This window comes from Channa argus, chromosome 22 (assembly GCF_033026475.1).
Source record: "Channa argus isolate prfri chromosome 22, Channa argus male v1.0, whole genome shotgun sequence".
Classification (NCBI taxonomy): domain Eukaryota; kingdom Metazoa; phylum Chordata; class Actinopteri; order Anabantiformes; family Channidae; genus Channa; species Channa argus.
The window spans coordinates 1,638,744-1,657,318 of record NC_090218.1 but is presented as its reverse complement, the minus strand read 5'-3'; the positions used below and the strand labels follow the sequence as shown (position 1 = coordinate 1,657,318).

The 18,575-nt window shown below is 40.8% G+C and overlaps 1 protein-coding gene across 3 annotated transcripts; it reads left to right on the top strand.

The window, feature by feature from the left end:
* Positions 1–202: 202 nt before the first annotated feature.
* Positions 203–17,856, top strand: brwd3 (bromodomain and WD repeat domain containing 3). Of its 3 annotated transcripts, XM_067491499.1 has the most exons (40): positions 203–393; positions 567–625; positions 727–756; positions 938–997; positions 1,758–1,908; positions 2,049–2,147; positions 2,271–2,431; positions 2,656–2,877; positions 3,206–3,306; positions 3,420–3,490; positions 3,845–3,945; positions 4,058–4,098; positions 4,182–4,286; positions 4,375–4,525; positions 4,634–4,768; positions 4,861–4,989; positions 5,172–5,397; positions 5,488–5,628; positions 5,807–5,987; positions 6,138–6,231; positions 6,327–6,497; positions 6,822–6,895; positions 6,994–7,186; positions 7,317–7,427; positions 7,512–7,619; positions 7,739–7,863; positions 7,963–8,045; positions 8,501–8,612; positions 8,819–8,880; positions 12,239–12,394; positions 12,484–12,604; positions 12,724–12,849; positions 12,964–13,039; positions 13,137–13,181; positions 13,293–13,436; positions 13,566–13,718; positions 13,822–13,991; positions 14,261–14,349; positions 14,946–15,080; positions 15,189–17,856. In XM_067491499.1, the coding sequence occupies exons 1-40, from the start codon at positions 360–362 to the stop codon at positions 15,980–15,982; spliced, it is 5,340 nt and encodes a 1,779-aa protein (XP_067347600.1). In that variant the 5' UTR covers positions 203–359; the 3' UTR covers positions 15,983–17,856. The 3 variants fall into 3 exon arrangements, with proteins under 3 accessions (XP_067347600.1, XP_067347601.1, XP_067347602.1); XM_067491500.1 differs by lacking the exons at positions 13,293–13,436; positions 13,566–13,718; XM_067491501.1 differs by lacking the exons at positions 203–393; positions 567–625; positions 727–756; ... (4 more) ...; positions 2,656–2,877; positions 3,206–3,306 and having other exon boundaries at positions 3,480–3,616.
* The last annotated feature ends 719 nt before the right edge of the window (positions 17,857–18,575 follow it).

Sequence of the window (18,575 nt, the reverse complement as noted above, 5' to 3'; positions counted from 1 at the left end):
TCCTATGGATATACAAAGTTATGTAACTACTTCCGCTATTCATAAAACAAAAACACTAAAATTACAACGATTAATTGGCCGTTTAATGACGAAAACGTTACTTCAACTCTGTTGGGCTGATAGCCGTAAATTTAAATAAATCAATATTTATTCATTTAAATAAAGATCATAAAACATATTGCATTGTTTCGCTGGAGGGCGCTAACACAAAGCACCACACGGTATGGGAACAACTTGAGAAAGCAGGAGGCCATTCACTAGCCTGTTTTAGCTACACACCTAGCTACTGTTAGCTAGCCGGCGGCTAACGAGCAAGCTAAAATATCAGTTTTTCTTAATGTCGCCTGTCTTATCAAGTAATGGCAAGAGAACAGTGTTCAAATACCGAAGCTGGTGAGTGCTGAGCTTCACTGTAATTCACCAGTATGTATTATGTATTTAAACAGTTTGCAGTTGTGTGTCTGCTAGCGGGCTAATTAACCGAGTCTATCCTAAAGGTAGCTAATGCTAGCTTGGCTCAACAGCAATATTAGTTACTAAGCTAATGTACGCCTCTTTCTTTTCAGAGCTGTATTACCTCATTGCCAGATTTCTGCAGTCTGGACCTTGTAAAAAAGCAGCACAGGTAACACCCCAATATAAGCAAGATATTAACTCCTGTCCTTTATAAATAGTCAAGATAAGCAGCTGGTGCTAGAAGCTAACGCTAACTGTGTCTGTTGTTAGATCCTGGTTGAGGAGCTGGAGGAATATGAGGTAGGTTCAGCTGGACCTTACTTGTTTTTATTCTCATGTGTGTTCCGCAACACTACCTATCTGACCGCGTTTTGGCGAACAATTCAGCAATGTTAACTGTTGTTAGTTAGCCAAAGTAGCGAGTTACGAAGCTGGCATTTCTGTGCTAACGTATCTTGTACATCTGCTTTTTTAACTTTAGTTGATCCCTCAGCGATGGAGTTGGGACGGAAAGAAATACAAACGGACTTTCCAAGACTGGGTGAGTGTGAATTCTTAGAATTAACTTTTTAACCAGTAAAACGTTTAACTTTATTATTATTTTTTTTTACATTCGTTTGTTAGCCGGTGTCTATTTTTAGAATTGAACTAACGACTAAGAATAGACGCAGTGAGAATTTGGTTACGTTTATTAGAAGACGTTTAAACATTTATATTAGTATAGGCCTGTTGATAAATTACTACATTCGGGCTTTGCTATTGTGTGGGCTACGGGGGGGGGGAGAAAAGAAACGAGGGCGAGTAATGATAGGCTAAACCACATCCAAAGAGTTGTCAGTCTTCCGTTGGAGCCAATAAAATCACAGTTGCGTTTTCGAGCGAACCGGAAGAATAGTTAGCAACTCTTTTGATTGGCTATGAGTTTCTCTGCCCCATCCCTTTTATATTTCCTTTTACCTCCTCCTGTCTCACCCTGCTGGGTACCAGAACCATGCTACTCATATATGTCTACATTGATAAATACATATATATTATGTGTTTCCAATGTTTTGTTGTTGCTTTTTGTTGCTCTTTTGTTTTCTCTCTCCACTTTACACTCCTAGGGCTTGCTGTAGGGGTGATTGTTGGGTCTTCTCTGTACATCTTTATAGTCTTATTCTATAAAGTGCCTTGAGATGACTTAGTAGTGAATTGGCGATATATGCATAAAGTTGAATTGAATATATCTATGAACATATAGATATATTGTGTCTAATATCAAATGCTATATTTTTTCTAAAAGCCAAGTATGACTTTTGCAGGTAATTTTGAACCAGCACATTCCTGCAGACTACCTGCTTCGTGTTTGTCAGCGCATCGGCCCACTTATAGAGAAGGAGATCCCACCTAGTGTTCCTGGAATCCTAACACTTCTGGGGCTGGGAAGACAGTCTCTACTTCGATCCAACAAAAGTGGGCATTTTCCTTTTAAGCTTTTATTTATAAGCAGTCCTTATACCAATTGTGGTTGTTGTTTTTTTATTTATTGTGTTGGGTTTGGTGTATGTGCCATTTTTCTTAATATTTTTCAATCCATTATCTGTTTAACTTAGGTTGTAGCCACAAAGTATGCAGTGGCTCAGCTGTCGCTGCACTCCACCGAGGACGTCCACCAGAACCTTCAGTCAACAATGGAAATGCTCCCAATGTTGGTGTGTGGAAAAAAATTCCTAAATTCATACCCGTTAAGATAACTCAGAGTTGCTTATCCAGATAAGTCAGATTTCAGCAGTCAATTGCTTTTACTAATCGTTCTTGTGTTTCTTTATATCAAGTTTCCATCATGGGTGCTCGCCAGGCAACAGGTACAGCTCGTTTCAGCCAGGCGCTACCGTCTTCCTCCTACCAACACACGAAAATACACAAGCGTATCCTTGGCCACCTTTCTTCCGTTTACTGTGTAGCCTTTGACCGCACTGGTCGTCGGATATTTACGGTAAGTGATTAGACCTAATGATAGTTGCAGCGCCATTTTATATGTAATTCAGAAAAGTATTTATATTTACTTTGACAATAAACATTTTTTCTATTTAAAGTTCTGGCAGAACACCCACTTATTAGTTTAATTTTTTTTTTTTTTTGAAGACTATGGACAAATTTTAGTAAAAAGGTAGTTTGCATTGTAATTAATTAATTGTTTACAATGTTTTATGTTTTTAGGGTTCTGATGACTGCCTGGTGAAAATCTGGGCCACAGATGATGGCCGGCTACTGGCAACACTCCGTGGCCACTCTGCAGAGATCTGTGACATGGCTGTCAACTACGAGAATACTCTCATTGCCTCAGCAAGCTGTGACAAAGTCATCAGAGTGTGGTGCCTACGTACCTGTGCACCCATCACTGTTCTGCAGGCTCATGCTGCCTCCATCACATCCATACAGGTGAGCTGATGCATGTTAAAAGGATAGGTTAAAAGAAAAGAAAACAAGCACCAAGCTTCAGGATTTATTTTTTATTTTTTCGTCAGGCTTTGTGAAATCTAGTAGACAGTTAAACCGAGATAACCCACATCAAAATAAAATAATGTCAGATTTAAGAAAGAAAATATTTTAACTATAGGTCCCAAATTCTTCTTTTACCTGATCTCATATATGTTTCTTTTTTTGTGTGATAACTGTGAGGACTTTAATCAGCTGTTTGCTGTTGTAATCCTGTGTAAAATACTGGTCAATCCAATGATCAACCACCACTGACTTGCTCTCCCTTTAGTTTTGTCCTGCTGTCAAAGGGACAACACGTTACCTGGCCTCCACAGGTGCAGACGGCATGGTGTGTTTCTGGAAGTGGCACTTACTCAGCATGAAATTTAAGTAAGTGCTGGAAACTTCTATTGGAGCCATTTTAGCTCTACTAGTTGTTCCACTAAAGTTGCTCTCTTTTTGCGAAAGTAACGCTAGTGTCTCTGTATCTCCTCTGTATTAAGTGATCAACCAGTCAAGTTTCTTGAGCGGTCACGTCCAGGAGTACAGGTCGCCACTTCTTCCTTCAGTAGTGGTAAGTATGTTTCTTTTCTTGGTAACATTTCATTGTCCTTATGTTTTTTTTTTTTTCCAACAGTAATTTTATACATATACAGGTTTACCTTAACATAGCAAATGAACAAGGATTTAAGAAAGTAAGGTAAGTGACGGAACAATCTGGTAAAAGCAAATTTGGCATTATAGATTATGCAGTGGGAGATGTCCTTGTTTCTCACCTGTATTGTTCTTTTGGAAACACTGTAACTGTTAAATAACATTTACTGGATAGGTAATGATAATATGACTGGCAGCTGGGGAAAGGGATTTGGATATTACTGTGGAACAAATGTCTTTTTCATCCCATTTCATTTCTTTTGTGTCTTAATAGGTGGTATGTTCATGGCTACTGGTAGCACTGATCATATGATAAGGGTCTACTACCTTGGTGCTGAAACACCCATGAAGGTCTCTGAGATGGATGCTCACACTGTAAGGAAAAAACAACAACAACAGCTTAGTCATTCTTATTTCATTTTATTCTTCAAGCCTAATTTTAATGAGGGTGTTTAAACTTTTATATGCATCCTTTTTTCAATTTCAGGATAAAGTTGTAGTTGTCCAGTTTAGCAATAATAGTGACAGGTGAGCATGTTTACTCCTACACTTTAAAAAATTTTGTGTGCATTGTGAGCCTCTGACCATTGAATGCTATTGAATGTATACAGCCTAAGGTTTGTGAGTGGCAGTCGTGATGGCACAGCCAGGATCTGGCATTACCAGCAACAAGAGTGGAAGAGCATCACTTTAGACATGGCTGCCAGGCTGCCTGGGTAAGAGCACACTCTGCGATACAGGATTTTGGGATAGCGTGTTTGTCTGTACAGCAGTCAGTGCATTTCATCTTTTATTTTCTTCTAGGAGTATTGTTGCCAATGGGGATGATAAAACCAAGCTGGTGGTGACCATGGTTGCCTGGGACCGCTCAGACAGCACTGTCATCACAGCAGTTTCAAACTACCTGCTCAAAGTCTGGAGCACAGCCACTGGGCAGCTACTGCATGTTTTATCTGTGAGTGGTTAAAATTGGTAATTCAACTGCATAGTTAATTTTAGATAAAAACAAATCACACAAGTACATGAGTGACCATTCTTTATATTTCTGTTCTTTTTACTCAAGGGTCACGATGATGAGGTGTTTGTATTGGAGGCTCACCCATTTGACTCCCGCATCATGCTCTCTGCTGGTCATGATGGAAATATTTACATCTGGGATTTGACCAAAGGAGCCAAGATCCGAAACTTTTTCAATATGGTAATTAATCAAGATTGCGAATCATGCACTAGTTTGTTTGTTTGTTTTTGTTTTGTACAGTAAGTAAATTCATTAAAAAAATTTGTTTCTAGATTGAAGGGCAAGGCCATGGTGCTATTTTTGACTGCAAGTTCTCAACTGATGGGCAACATTTTGCATGCACGGACTCACATGGCCATTTGCTTATCTTTGGCTTCGGCTGCAGCAGACCTTACGAGAAGGTAACAGGACACCTGTTTGTAGCCACATTTTTCTCCTAATATTCACTCATTGCACATAATTGTGGTTCGTGTTTATAGGAACAGTATTCATAATTAAAAGTGTGTTCACCCACAAAGCCACCATACACATACTTTAGTGTTTTTACCTCAATAATACCACATATTCTCTTAATCCCCTCTAGATTCCTGACCAGATGTTCTTCCACACGGACTACCGACCTCTTATTCGTGACTCTAATAATTATGTCCTAGATGAGCAGACACAGCAGGCCCCACACCTCATGCCTCCACCTTTTCTGGTGGATGTTGATGGTAATCCTCACCCTCCTCACTACCAGCGCCTGGTCCCAGGGAGAGAAAACTGCAAGGAGGAACAGCTGATACCTCAGCTTGGCTACATGGCAAACAGTAAGACCTGCTTACTCATTGCCTTTACTGTTTTTACTTTGTAAATATGGTGCACAAGTTTGATCCACTATTGCCCCCTTTGCTGCTTAGGTGATGGAGAGTTGGTTGAGCAGGTACTTGGCCAGCAAACAGCAGAAAACGGAGAAAGCCTTTTGGACAATCTCATTAGACAGTTGCAGAATGAGCAGGATGAACGTCAGAATGCAGAAGAGCAGGATGAAGAGGCAGAGGGTATGTTTTATAAGATGTTATGCAACGTTATGCAGAGTTTCTCAAATGTGTTAAAATTTATCAGACTTCTGTGAATTCTAGAGGTTAATAGTTGCTTGTCTTTAACTCCTATTGCCCAGAGGCATGTGTATTTTCCTAGGAGTCATGTAGATTTACCAAACTAGTTTCCTTATTTTAGCTGGTGATGCACTGGATGTGGAGGCTTCCTCTCAAGCTATTGGATCTCGCAGAAGTAGACAGGTGGATGGGGTGTGGCAGATGCAGCATAACGCCTTGCGTAGTCAAGTGGCCACAGAGAGAGACCTATTGGCCTGGAGCCGCAGAGTGGTGGTCAATGAAGTGCCACAGGGTATACTCAGGTGAAGCAGAATGATGGAATTATGATTTAAGGACAATACAGAGAGAAGGCTTTTTTTTTTTTTTTTTGAGTGTGTTTTATCTATGTCTGAGAATTGTGTTCATTTTATGTTTTTTCTCTGTTTATGTTTTTTTTGTTTGTTTGTTTTTAGAGTTTTTGATGAGTTCAGACAAGCCAAAGGTGACATGGAATGTTCTCTATACAACGCTGAGAGGAGGAAGAAACCGGTAACGTGCATACCCAAGGTGCCTTTTTCTTCACTTCACAGTTGTCATAACTATTGTTTGTGCCAATTTATTCCTGCCCTTCTCATTTTCCAGTCTTCTTCCACACTTTGTAGAGTGATACCCTGACTTCACGCCTACGCTCCCTGCGGCCAGCCAAGAAAAAGCAGCAGCGTCACGCCTATCAGACCCGCTCAGCTCAAGTTCAGCGCCCAGGGAGCAGGAGTCGAAATCTTAGCAACCAGCGTAACTCTGATAGTCAGATTGACTCTGACAGTGATAGAGATGTATGTTCCATCCTTCTATTCTAGAAATCCAAATGTGATGTACAGTGTTGTGGTGGATTTAGAAAAAAATATGTCCTCAATAGTGTTTGTCATTTGCATCAAACATTACTTTCATCTTCCCTTAAACTTAAATATATATTATACTTCAGAGATCTTTAATTTACATTATTACGCTTAATTAAGAACAACATATCCTGTACCATCAAAACGGGCTGACAATAAAAATATTTTAGAATTAGTCAAAAATGAAACCTTACACGGTGCCACATACAAAAAACAGTATCACTTATAATAAGAAAGTCGTTTTTTTTGTCTGTGATACAGGCACCAGAGCAGGTGGAGCAAAGTGATGCCTCCTCTGATGGTGAAACTCAGTGGCAGAGTGAAAGCAGCTCCAGGTAAATATCTTTAGTGTAGTGGTGTTTTTAGGATATAGTTAAAATCACCTAACAACCCCCTTTTTATTTATTTATTTATTTATTTTTTCAATTCTCAGTGAATCCTCCAGTGACTATTCTGATTGGACTGCCGATGCTGGGATAAACCTTCAGCCACCAAAGCGATCAACAAGAAGGCCCTTACAGCCCCAATGTTACAGCAGCTCTGAGGAGGAAGAAGGCAATGACAAAGGAAAAGAGGCCCAGAAGAGGGAAAGTGAGAAGAGGAAGAAGCCCAAAGAAAGCAAACAGGTGAGTTAACATGACCTGCAACTGTCACTGAAACCATTTGATTGCTCCAAATTTAAAAGCTTTTTTACTGTACTATGATAACACTGCACAAAAGAAATTCAGTTATTAAAAATTGTGTTGTGACAAACAGAAACCCATGTCTTCTCTGGCTGGACGTGACGCAGAAGAGTGGCTGCCACCATCATGGATAATGGACACTATCCCACGCCGCTCTCCTTTTGTTCCTCAAATGGGAGATGAAGTATGGGTCGTCATTGTAATATCAAACAGAAAACCATGTCCCATTACATACATTAATAATCAAAATTCTATTGTTTTCTACCAGCTTATATACTTTAAACAGGGCCATCAGGCTTACGTCCGGGCTGTCCGGAGAGCCAAGGCCTACAGCATCAACCCTCAGAAACAGCCTTGGAACAGACTCAACCTCAGGGTGAGGCACACTTTTGTTTAATTGCTAGTATTGTGCCTCAGTATTATCTGTTCACCCCTAATAATTATTTTTGACAATTTATTGAGTCTTATCATGTGGAATTTCTTCTGCCACCTCAGGACCAAGAATCTGTGAAGGTGGTTGGAATTAAATATGAGGTGGGGCCTCCCACCCTCTGCTGCCTTAAACTGGCGTTCTTGGACCCAGTCTCAGGGAAGATGACCAATGAGTCTTTCTCCTTAAAGTGAGTATTTATAGTGAGTACATAAAAGTCAATAAATTACTGAAATCTGGTAATGAATGTAAATGTATTTCACATTCATTTCACTTTGTCACCCCCAAGGTACCATGACATGCCTGATGTTATAGATTTTCTGGTACTGCAGCAATTTTACAACGAGGCTAAAGAGCACAACTGGCAGCCAGGTTAGTCAGTACCCAGCTTTTATTCAAAGCACTTAAGATGCTTTTACACATGCACTGCAATCCTAAACTTCTTTAGAACTCACCTATAGTAGGTACATCTAAGATGTAAGGTCACTGTGTCTGCTTATTTGTTTCTTTATTTGTTAGCTATTGAGTGACATTTTCCATCTGCTGTAAACAAAATGCTGTGTTGCCTGCAAAAAACTTTTGCGTCATGTCGGACTTCCTGCATGCTCTGACGGGATGCCACCATTCACTAAAATAAGACAGAATTTCTTGCCTTGAGAATGTATGTGAGAATGCATCTGTCACAGAAAATTCCCCTACATGTGTAAAACGCCAACTCCGTAAAATTTCTGTCCCTGAGTCTCTGGACATTGTCCGGAATTTATAGGTGAAAACCTTTTCAAATTCACTGTTCTGTTTGGTCCTGTCCCCTCTGTGCCCTCATTTAGGCATGAGGTTTCGCAGCATTATTGATGACGCCTGGTGGTTCGGCTCTGTAGAGGACCAGGAGCCTCTCCAGCCGGAGTATCCAGATAGCCTGTTTCAGTGCTATGCAGTAAAGTATGTCTATGTCTGTAGTATTTGTGACTGCTGGAGGAGTACTGTACTCTAACATAATGAATAAGTAGTGCCTTCCACTTGTATCATGTTCATCTTTACTGACCTTATATCACTTTTAATTATAGTTAAATCATCGCACACAGTGTATTTATATTTAGGCACACACAGTGTGCCTAAATATCAAATTGTTGTTTTTATTTTATCAGGTGGGATAATGGGGAAAGGGAAAAGATGAGTCCCTGGGACATGGAGCCTATTCCTGAGGAAGGTCAGTACTATTAAATAAGACAATTAAAGCTGACAATAAATCTGTTTTTGTGATTATTTATGTACAATTATGATTTTTTTTTTTTTTTTAGATTACAGATGAAATATGCCAAAAGTCAAACGATTTTACAAAGTTTTAACTTGCATGCAATCCTTTACTGTATTTTACTTCAACTGTATATACAACTCTCCTCTGATACAGTTGTGTGCAACCGTTTGCATCACCTTATTTTAAAATGACAAAAAGGTAACTTTTTGTTTTTTACATCAACATAATATCTAATGCACAGCTGGTACTGAAACTATATACATTTGTAATTAAATAAAAGAATTTAGTAATCAAATGATTTAACTAATTTGTCAAGTGGGATGCAAACTTTTGCACCAAAATTTTTATTGTTTTACTTACTTATTTTATATACTGTTACACTATATATACATTTTAGTCATTAGAATTAACAAAATGTGTTTTGGTAATTCTAATGACTAGCTCAGTTGGTAAAGGCAGTCTTCCACGGACGGCAGGGTCAGTGGTTCAATCCCCAATATGTCAGTGTCTCGGTGCAAGAAACTGAACCCAGAACAGCCCCTTCCCCTCCCCAGCTGTGAATTGCTGGTCCAAGCCCGGTAGAAATTGGGAATGGTTGCATCAGGAAGGGCATCTGGCGTAAAAAACTGTGCCAAATCAACATGTGGAGACCCTGAACTCATGGATAAGTCGAAAGGGGGGTAACAAAAAACATTTGTAGTAGCTAAATCTGCTCAGTTATCATGTTTAGGGCCTTTTTTTTTGTGTGTGTGCCTTAATCTGTTTATTATTTTCCAATTAAGCTATTTTTTAAATTTTCAATCAATATATAATATAAATATTAATTCACAAAAAATAAACATTAACATTTTTTGAATTTATATTTTTATTATAATAATTCAAAGAATGCACTGCAGGGCATTAGTAACCCCAAAATAGGCCATCTTAACCAGTAATCTCTGTTTTACACATTCATATGAAGTCTCTTCACAATATAATTAAAGCAAGAGCTTGTTTCATTCAAGTTAAAGGAATGTGGTGCAATCTACATTTCCTTTGTAAACAGTTCAATTTACTTTAGTTTAAATACTGTAACAGAACAGAAGAATGAACATGAAATCAGTCACTATCACTGATCGCTGTCCTCATCTGCTGCCCTCTGACTGTAGCGTAATGAACCAATCCCCGTGCATGTTGCGCCAACTGAAGCAGCATAGTCCACGGCCACCAGCGAGAGGGCCAAAAGTTGGTGGTACTTTATCACTCACATGGTGTGCTCAATTACGTCTGCAGTCACCATAACAGAGTGGCATTCACAGCACTTCTTCCCTCAAACTGACCTTTTTCCTCTAGACAGCAAGAGGTACTATTGGGCCCCCCCAAAAAAAAAAACAGAGGGCTGTGCAACATAGTCATAGAAGCTAGGATTATAACTGGGCGACTGTGGCGCAGGAAGGTAGAGCGGTTGTCCACCAATCTCACAGTTGTTGGTTCAATCCCCGGCTCCTCCGGTCACATGTCGAAGTGTCCTTGAGCAAGACACTGAACCCCAACTTAGTTGCTCCCGGTGAGTGTTGGCTAGCTGCATAGCAGCTCCCCCATCGGTGTATGAATGTGTGTGTGATTGTTAGTGTGAATGGGTGATTAAGAAGCAGTGTAAAGCGCTTTGAGTGCCAATAGATAGAAAAGCGCTATATAAGTGCAGACCATTTACAATACATAACTATTGTTCTATTTCCTATGTTGCTTGCTGGCTGTAGCATAATGAATCAAATGCTGAAGATAAAACGATGAAAAAGCAAGTTGGAAGACCATGATGCCGACTAAAAACAGAGCTGTCTGCGAATCCATTATTGCATGAAGAGATCACGGCAGCGTATGTCTTTCCTGTGTTAAAGCATAAGCCCGTGTCTGCGAGGTACTGAAGAAAGGACAAAACCCGAGGAAGAGGGCATGAAGGGGCAGACAAGGCCCTATCCGAACACCAGAGCTAAAATGATGACCACTTGGCAATATAAGAGGAAGTGGTGGATGCCGCTCTTGCGACCTGAATGGTGGCCACCACTCTGGGCAAAAAACCCTGGTCGGCCAGGCACTTCCTCTCAGGGGCCAGACCCACAGGCGCAGGAGCAGAACTGGAGGGATATGGATCATCCCGTTGGCCTGAGACAGCATGTCCACACACCATGGGAGCTCCCAGGGCTGGCCTGCCAGCATCTGGCAGAAAGCTGGAAACCATGGTGCCCCCACTCGCTTTGGGGCTACAAGGAGAAGAGTGAGCCACTTTTCTCTCATGCGGTCCAGTAACCGGGGAGTCAGGGCAGAAAAGCATAAAACAGCCATCTGGGTCAAGGGTAATGGGAGAATGCAAGAGGTCTGCCAAACCTGCTCCAAACCTCTTGGATTAGTTTTGTGTGCAGCACCCATTCCCCCCCTTGTGACATTGTGCCCAGGGCCGTGTTTTGTACTTCTTATATGTAGGAGGCCATCATGCCCAGAAAGATAATCGACTGAGCCGGGAGCAGAGAGGTTGTGTTTTTTTTGTTTGTTTGTTTGTTTTTCCAAACTGGAGAGAAAACCCTTTCCGTTTTATTCTGTCCATCCATTTGTCCTACACACAGCTGCCTTCAATGATCATAACGGTCTGACAACGAGTGCAACAGCGGCTAACCAGTGTTTGGCCCTCTCCGCTGCCGTTCGGTAAAATGAAGCCTGAGCAACCCATGGGGGGGCTCTCCCAAAAAAGGGTGCGAAATAGACTGGAGGGGAAGACTCCATGACCCCTGAGGGCTCATGAGGGCGTCACCTGGCTCTGAGATTGTATTTCACTCGGAAAAGGGCAGCGAGGCTTGGTTCTAGGGTCAGGCCTGGTGGAAAGCCATCGTTGCTGAGATCCTTCACTTTGGTGATGGGGGTGAAATTGGAAACCTGCGCTATGAGTTTAGCGGCTCGTTGGAAGACCACCGTAGCCAGCTTAGAGACAGCCATGTAGAGACGGGCCTGGGAAACTCCACTGGGGTTGTAGTGGCCAAGGGCGGCTTCCTAGGGAGGTGAAGGGGTGTCCTCAGCCACAGTAAGATCACTGTGAGGGCTGGTGATCTAAATGGCCATGGCGGGTAGTAGCGTGGATTATTCTTAGCCGCAGCAAAGGAGGTAGGGGAGAGGGGTGCAAGGAGCCTGAGGGTAAGAAAACTCATCCCAGATAGTTCTGCTCTGGCAATTCCTGAAGGGGGAAGCCGAAAGCCGTTGATCTGTGTGGCTTATAATTATGTAATACATACTTCCTGTTGCTAAACTAAATACTGCTTTCTGACCTGTTTTGTTTTATCAGCTGCGTTGCCAGAACACGTTGGTGGCGGGGTAGAGGTTGCTGAGGAAGAGCTAAAGGCTCTGCTTTACAAGCCTCAGGAAGGAGAATGGGGGGCTCATACACGAGATGAAGACTGTGAGAGAGTCATTCATGGCATCGATCAGCTTCTTACACTGGGTAGGTCACTGGAAAGGATGATAATGGTTTGTAATGAGTGACCTGGTTAATTTAGGCTCATGTTTGATCTTACTTCTTTCTGTGAACAGATGTAGCCAAGGCATTTGCATCACCAGTTAATCTGCAAGACTACCCTCTTTACTGCACTGTGGTGGCTTACCCCACTGACCTCAGCACAATCCGCAAACGACTAGATAACCGCTTTTACAGGTGAAGAAGCGCATATAAATTCACAGAGAGAGATTATTTTTCTTCACAATAAATTCAAAGTCCTAATGTTAATTTGGTAACATACAAGTTTCAAGTGTTTGTTTCCTCCTCGCTGGCAGGCGGATCTCTGCATTAATGTGGGAGGTACGCTACATTGAACACAACGCCCGCACTTTCAATGAACCCCAGAGCCCCATTGTAGCAGCTGCAAAGGTGGTGACTGACATTCTTCTGCACTACATCGGGTAAGACCCCACTGCGTTTATTCATTTGCCACCTTATATTTTAATGCTTGAAATAACCATTTTGGAGAAACAGTGAAGAATTCTCTGATTCCTTGGTCCCTCTGCCTTCTTTAGGGATCAGAGCTGCACAGACATCTTGGATCTTTATCACAAATTGAAGTCTGAGATCAGCAGTGAAGGAGAAGCCGAGGTGAGTGTATGGCTTTGTGTTTATTTTGAATGCTTTTTCTTCAGGTAATTGTTTTAGGTGTAAATAATAAGTAGTGCATGTGTTTTGTCCTCTGCAGTTGGATGTGGACTCTGACACTCCAGGCACCTCCACAGGACACAGGGTAGGAAGAACCAGAGTTCAGGATACCACAGCAATTGATCTTAGTCAATCACAAAGTTAGAATTATCTTCAGTACGTCTATTCTCGGTTAATTTGAGTCTCTCTCTGCCAGGGAACCAACTCAAATTGTAAGAAGCGCGGAGTGGTTTTTGATGTGAAAGCATGGCGAGGTCAATGTAGAGAGCTGTTGCGTCGGATGATAGCCTCCACAGATTCAGAACCATTCAGGCAGCCTGTGGATCTCTTTGATTATCCGGTAAAAGAGTCTGGAACAACCAATTTTTCACTTAATATTTACAAAGATCAGATACATCTTTTTTCAATTAAAATAAATTTAACTCTGTTGATTTTGTTTTTTTTGTTTGGTTTTTTTTTTTTCTCCCAGGACTATCGAGACATAATTGACACGCCTATGGATCTGGGTACTGTGTCAGAGACACTAGTAGCAGGGAATTATGAAAACCCAGTGGAGTTTGCAAAAGACATCCGCCTTATTTTTAGTAATTCTAAAGCATACACACCTAACAAGAAATCACAGGTGAAGAACTCTCGTTCCTGTGTTTGAACTTTGTTACCCGAATAAATTCTGACAAAGTAAAAGTTTGCATGTTTCATGTTCCAACTCTTGTTTTGTGTCTTAGATCTACAGTATGACCCTCAGTTTGTCGGCTTTCTTTGAAAAACAAATCATCTCCATTATCTCCGACTACAAGTCTGCCATTCAAAATGAACGGCGAGCTCGTCAAAGGCTCTGTTACAGAAACAGATTGCACAATGGAGGCACCTCCCCGCCTATCAGTCCACCCCCCAGGTACCGAGCCTTATTCACAAAGGTGTCACTTGAAATCCCACTTTATTAAATGTGTAGTTTTTTTATTCAGTGTACACAGGGTGTGTAAAGATTTGGTGTACTACATCAGAAATGCTAGATTATTTTTCCATTTTAGCAGAAATTAGCGCATCCCTGGTTTCAAATGTACTTTGAAACCTTACATTTTAGGTGATGAAAGTTGCAGACACCCTGGTAGGCGAATTTTATATTATGTAAACTTAATTATTCTAAAATGTTTTTTTGTCTAGCCCTAAAGGGACGCACAAGTCAGGGAAGGTGTCAAAGCCAAAAAAATCCCAGACCTCAACAAAGAATCATTCTCAGATACCATATCAAGGTATGTTTTTTTTTGTTTGTTTATTTGTTTGTTTGTTTGTTTTACTGTTTGTGTCCCAAGAGTCTAAACTGTTGTGTTGCTAGCTGTGTAATCAATAATTTCTTCTCTGAATAACTTTATTACATTTTCATTAAATCACTAATTACTTAAATAAAAATCTATAGAAGATAAATCCTTATCTTTTATGTAGTTTCAACTGAGATTGACATTTGTGATTTTGATTAAAATGTCTTAAGAGCTATTTGCTGGTTCGCTTTCACTCTTAATCTACAGCACAGGTGTCAAACTCTGGGCCTCAGGGGCAGCAGCCCTGCTTGTTTTGAAACTATCCCTGCATAACCCTTATCTTCCAGTTCTGAATGACTGAACACACCTGATCCAGGTAATCAGCAGTGGGTCGTGCAGGGGTAAATGGGAAACAAGCAGGATTGCGGCCCTTGAGCTGAAGAGTTTGACACTCCTGATCTATATGGAAAATAATACCATCAAATAAATGAGTATTAATAATGTCACTGAAGATTAAGGCTAATGCATTATATGACTGCATCACTGTGGACAGGTCATGATTAGTAAATAGCATTGTGTTTTTGCTTTAGCTCAGCAAAGCAGCAGTGTAGCAGATGAAGAGGACAGCCAGCCTTCTTCCCCAAGTTCAGGGATGAGCAACGAGAGCAGAAGCCAAGGGTCTCAACGGATGACCCGCAGTCAAACAACTCCAGTTGTGAAGTCAGGTATCATAAGCAGTACATTAAATACAGTGTAACGGCATTTTTATTTTAAGATAACATGGACATGGTTACAAAGCAGAAATCTTCCACTGTCCTCTTTTGTTGAATCAGGACGCCAGCGTGATGTGCATATAAGTAACAGCTCCAGACAGCACCCCAGACGAGAAGGCTTGCAATCTGACGACGACGACGAAGCATCCAGATCCAGCAGCTCCTCGTCAGTATCATCCTCAACCTCATCATCCTCTTCTACTTCATCGTCATCATCTGACAGTGAGAACAGCTCTGATTCTGATGTGGAGAAATATGTGGAAGGGGGAGATCATGACTACAGCAAAGCCCCCTGCCTGTCAGTATGCCTCTCAGCCAAGGGTAAGGTGGTAGCCTCAGGAAAAAGGACACACAAAGGAGGGGAGAACATGGCACAGAGACCCAAAAGAGCACGAGTTCAGCTACCTGTGCAGGTAGAGGAAGATGAGGAGGAGGAGGATGACTATGAAGAAGAGGAGGTGGAGGAGCAGCAGCAAGAGTTGAATGTAAAACGTGAAGAGGAGGAGGAGGATGATGATGATGAAGAAGAAGAAGAAGAAGAAGAAGAAGAGGAGCCCGAGGAGGAGGAGGAACCAGAGGAGGAGGAGGAGGAGGATGACGACAAGTTTGATGGATTGCAGACTGAGGCCCCGGCAGCAGCAGCAGCTCGCGGTGCAAGAGGCAGCCAGTGCAAGTCTCGGCGAGTCAATACACGCAACCAAGGCCGTAGGACAGTTATGTACAGGGACGATTCAGAGGATGATGGCCACGGGTCAAAGGAAGACCCGCTCAACCTGGGCATGTCCCGCTCAGGACGGGTACGGCGTATGACTGAGAAAGCTCGTGTCAGCCACCTTATGGGCTGGAGTCACTGACACATCGTCCCTTTTCAGACCTCAATAAAAACTGTTATACATGGGTACTTCAGGGATTTTTTTTTTTTTTTTTTGTACAATTTTGTGTATATATATATAAAATATATAAATAGTTTTCATTCTTTTCTTTTTTTTTTGTGGAGACTGCTTATGACTCACGCTGATAGCTGGTGCTGATGACATGTTACCAAGAGTTTTTATCCCTGGTCAACAGCTATTGTTCAACATTGACCCTCTCCAGCTGAACTAACTCACCTCGGCCTTACTGCTCACTGGAGGAACCTTTAGGATACTGCACTGCTCTTCTCTTCCTCGTCCAGAGTTTTTCATATCCTGTATTAAAACACTATCTGCTCCTTTTTGTCCTTACCAAGACTTTATTACTCCTGGTCACCAAATAAGGATGCGGAAATGCCAAAACGTGGTGCTCATTTTTTTTTTTTTTTCTTTTCAACAAGCAATCATGTAAAACTTAGATGCTGGTGGTCACTCACAGCCACCACCTGAGGTTACAGATGTCAACCTTTTAGTACATGGTCTTTATTCCAAACCACAAGCCTTAGTTGTCAGAGCTCACACAATTCAGATTTAGTTCTGTCTGTGGCTGGAGGCAAGACCAGAGTAGTTTGGTGCACAACAATTCAGTAATGTTTGAGTGAATTTGGTCAGTAGAATACAGTAGCATATCCCTCTTTATATCCTTGGCCTGTGAATGTTTTCGTGCTTCTTTTTGCTGGTGTTGACTGTTTTTTTTTATTTTGGCTTTTTCAGTCCTGTTATTTAGGTTTTTTTTCTTTCTCTTTCTTGGGTAAAAGAAAACCACTGTATGTTGTTCCTATTTGTACTGTTGTAGACTTGCATCCATTCATAGTTGCTTCCATGACACCTGCTCCACTCAGTGTGTGCAAAAACAAAGCGGATCCCTAGCCGACTCAGTTCCACAGAAATATTTATTTTTCCATTGTATCATATGTGGCTTACTTTAAACTTTTTCATATGTTAATAGTAATGAGGATAAGGAAATATTTGCACATTTCTATACTCCACATGGCAGCTGCGTAATAAGTATATTAGAGAATTTAGACTAAACCTCATGATTTTTGTGTAAAAAAATGTTTTCAAATGTGCCAGCACATGCTCTATTCAGTCTTCCCCTGCCAACCTTTTTTTTTTTTTTTTTTTTAACCATCTATAAATTGATTTTTAGCTTTAGGTCTATCAACTGCACACAATAGTTTTTCTCATGATATTAAAAATTCAGGTATTTAATTGGTGTCAGAATTATTGTGTCTAGTTTTTTTCCTGTTAACATTCTGACATCTCTTTAAGGAGCTACACCAAATGGATGCGTCCTGTTCTGTTGCACATACTTTTACTATAAAGGCTTGTGCAGTGGTTGGTTGGTAAATCATTTGAAACTGTGTGCAATCATGAGATAACAGGAAAAGATGACTCATGTATTCAAATTTCAAAGCTGGGTGCTCTGGTCAGAACACACCTGCTCATCACACTTCCGCTGTGTGGTCATTAAGGCCTTGGGTGCTGTATTTTTTTATTTTTTTTTTGAGGGGTGGACTGTGGAGAATTTGGTCTTTGGTAGCATCTTAGATATAAACAAATCACAGCCTAGAGTTCCCTTAGTGCCAGCAATAATTGGCATTTCGAAATTATTCTGGTTGGGTGTGAGTAGAGTATGATTAATATTTTGGGATCTTATTTCATAGTAGATGGCTCTTAGTCTTGCCTCGAAGCATCAGATTAGTTTGTGACAAACAATAAAATTCTCCTGTAGGTGGAATAAACCTATGTGAGTGTCTTTTATACACAATTTTTTGATTGTTTTTTCTTAATAAAAAAATCAGATTTCTGCTGAAGTGAATTTGTTGATTAATATGTGTATTTGATGTTAGATTTTCCTTGTCTTACTGCGATTTCTGTTGGTGTTAAACAAGTATAAGCTGCTAGAACAAGGGGCTGAGTCATAGTGTTAACAGTGGGTCAGAAATGTGCCGTAGGCAAAAATTCAAAGAATTTTAGAAATACTAGAGTACTGTCTATTTATTGTGATAGACAGTCATAAAACTGACTCTACCATTTTCAACTACCCAACCACATTAATGCACTGAAAGCTGGGTGAGTCAGACGAGGAACAAACAAGGTTGAGCTGTGACGCACCATCCTCTGCCACACCTAGAAACTGCAGAGACACTGGAGGATTATGGGAATTAAAATGAATCAATGAATAAAGCAGTAAAGGTCACTTTAAAAGATGATAAGGTATAAAATGAATTCTAATATATTTGTGCAAACTGACATTCTGGAACAAATTAAGGTCTTTTGTTGTTGCTAGTTATGTTAACAAGAAACACCCTAATTGTAAATATGTACCATCTTAATACTAAAATTTAGCTGTATTTTTAGATTATCAAATGCTGATAACATGAAGTGGCTACAATATGACACTAAAAATTATTTTTTACAACTGTGGGGATAATAAAGTAGTGTTGATTTTCTGAGGTAGAGTAGAAAATATGGCCAGGAAGAGATTGTGTTGGCCATTAAAGTCTGCCTCTTCAGAATCAAAACTGGTGTG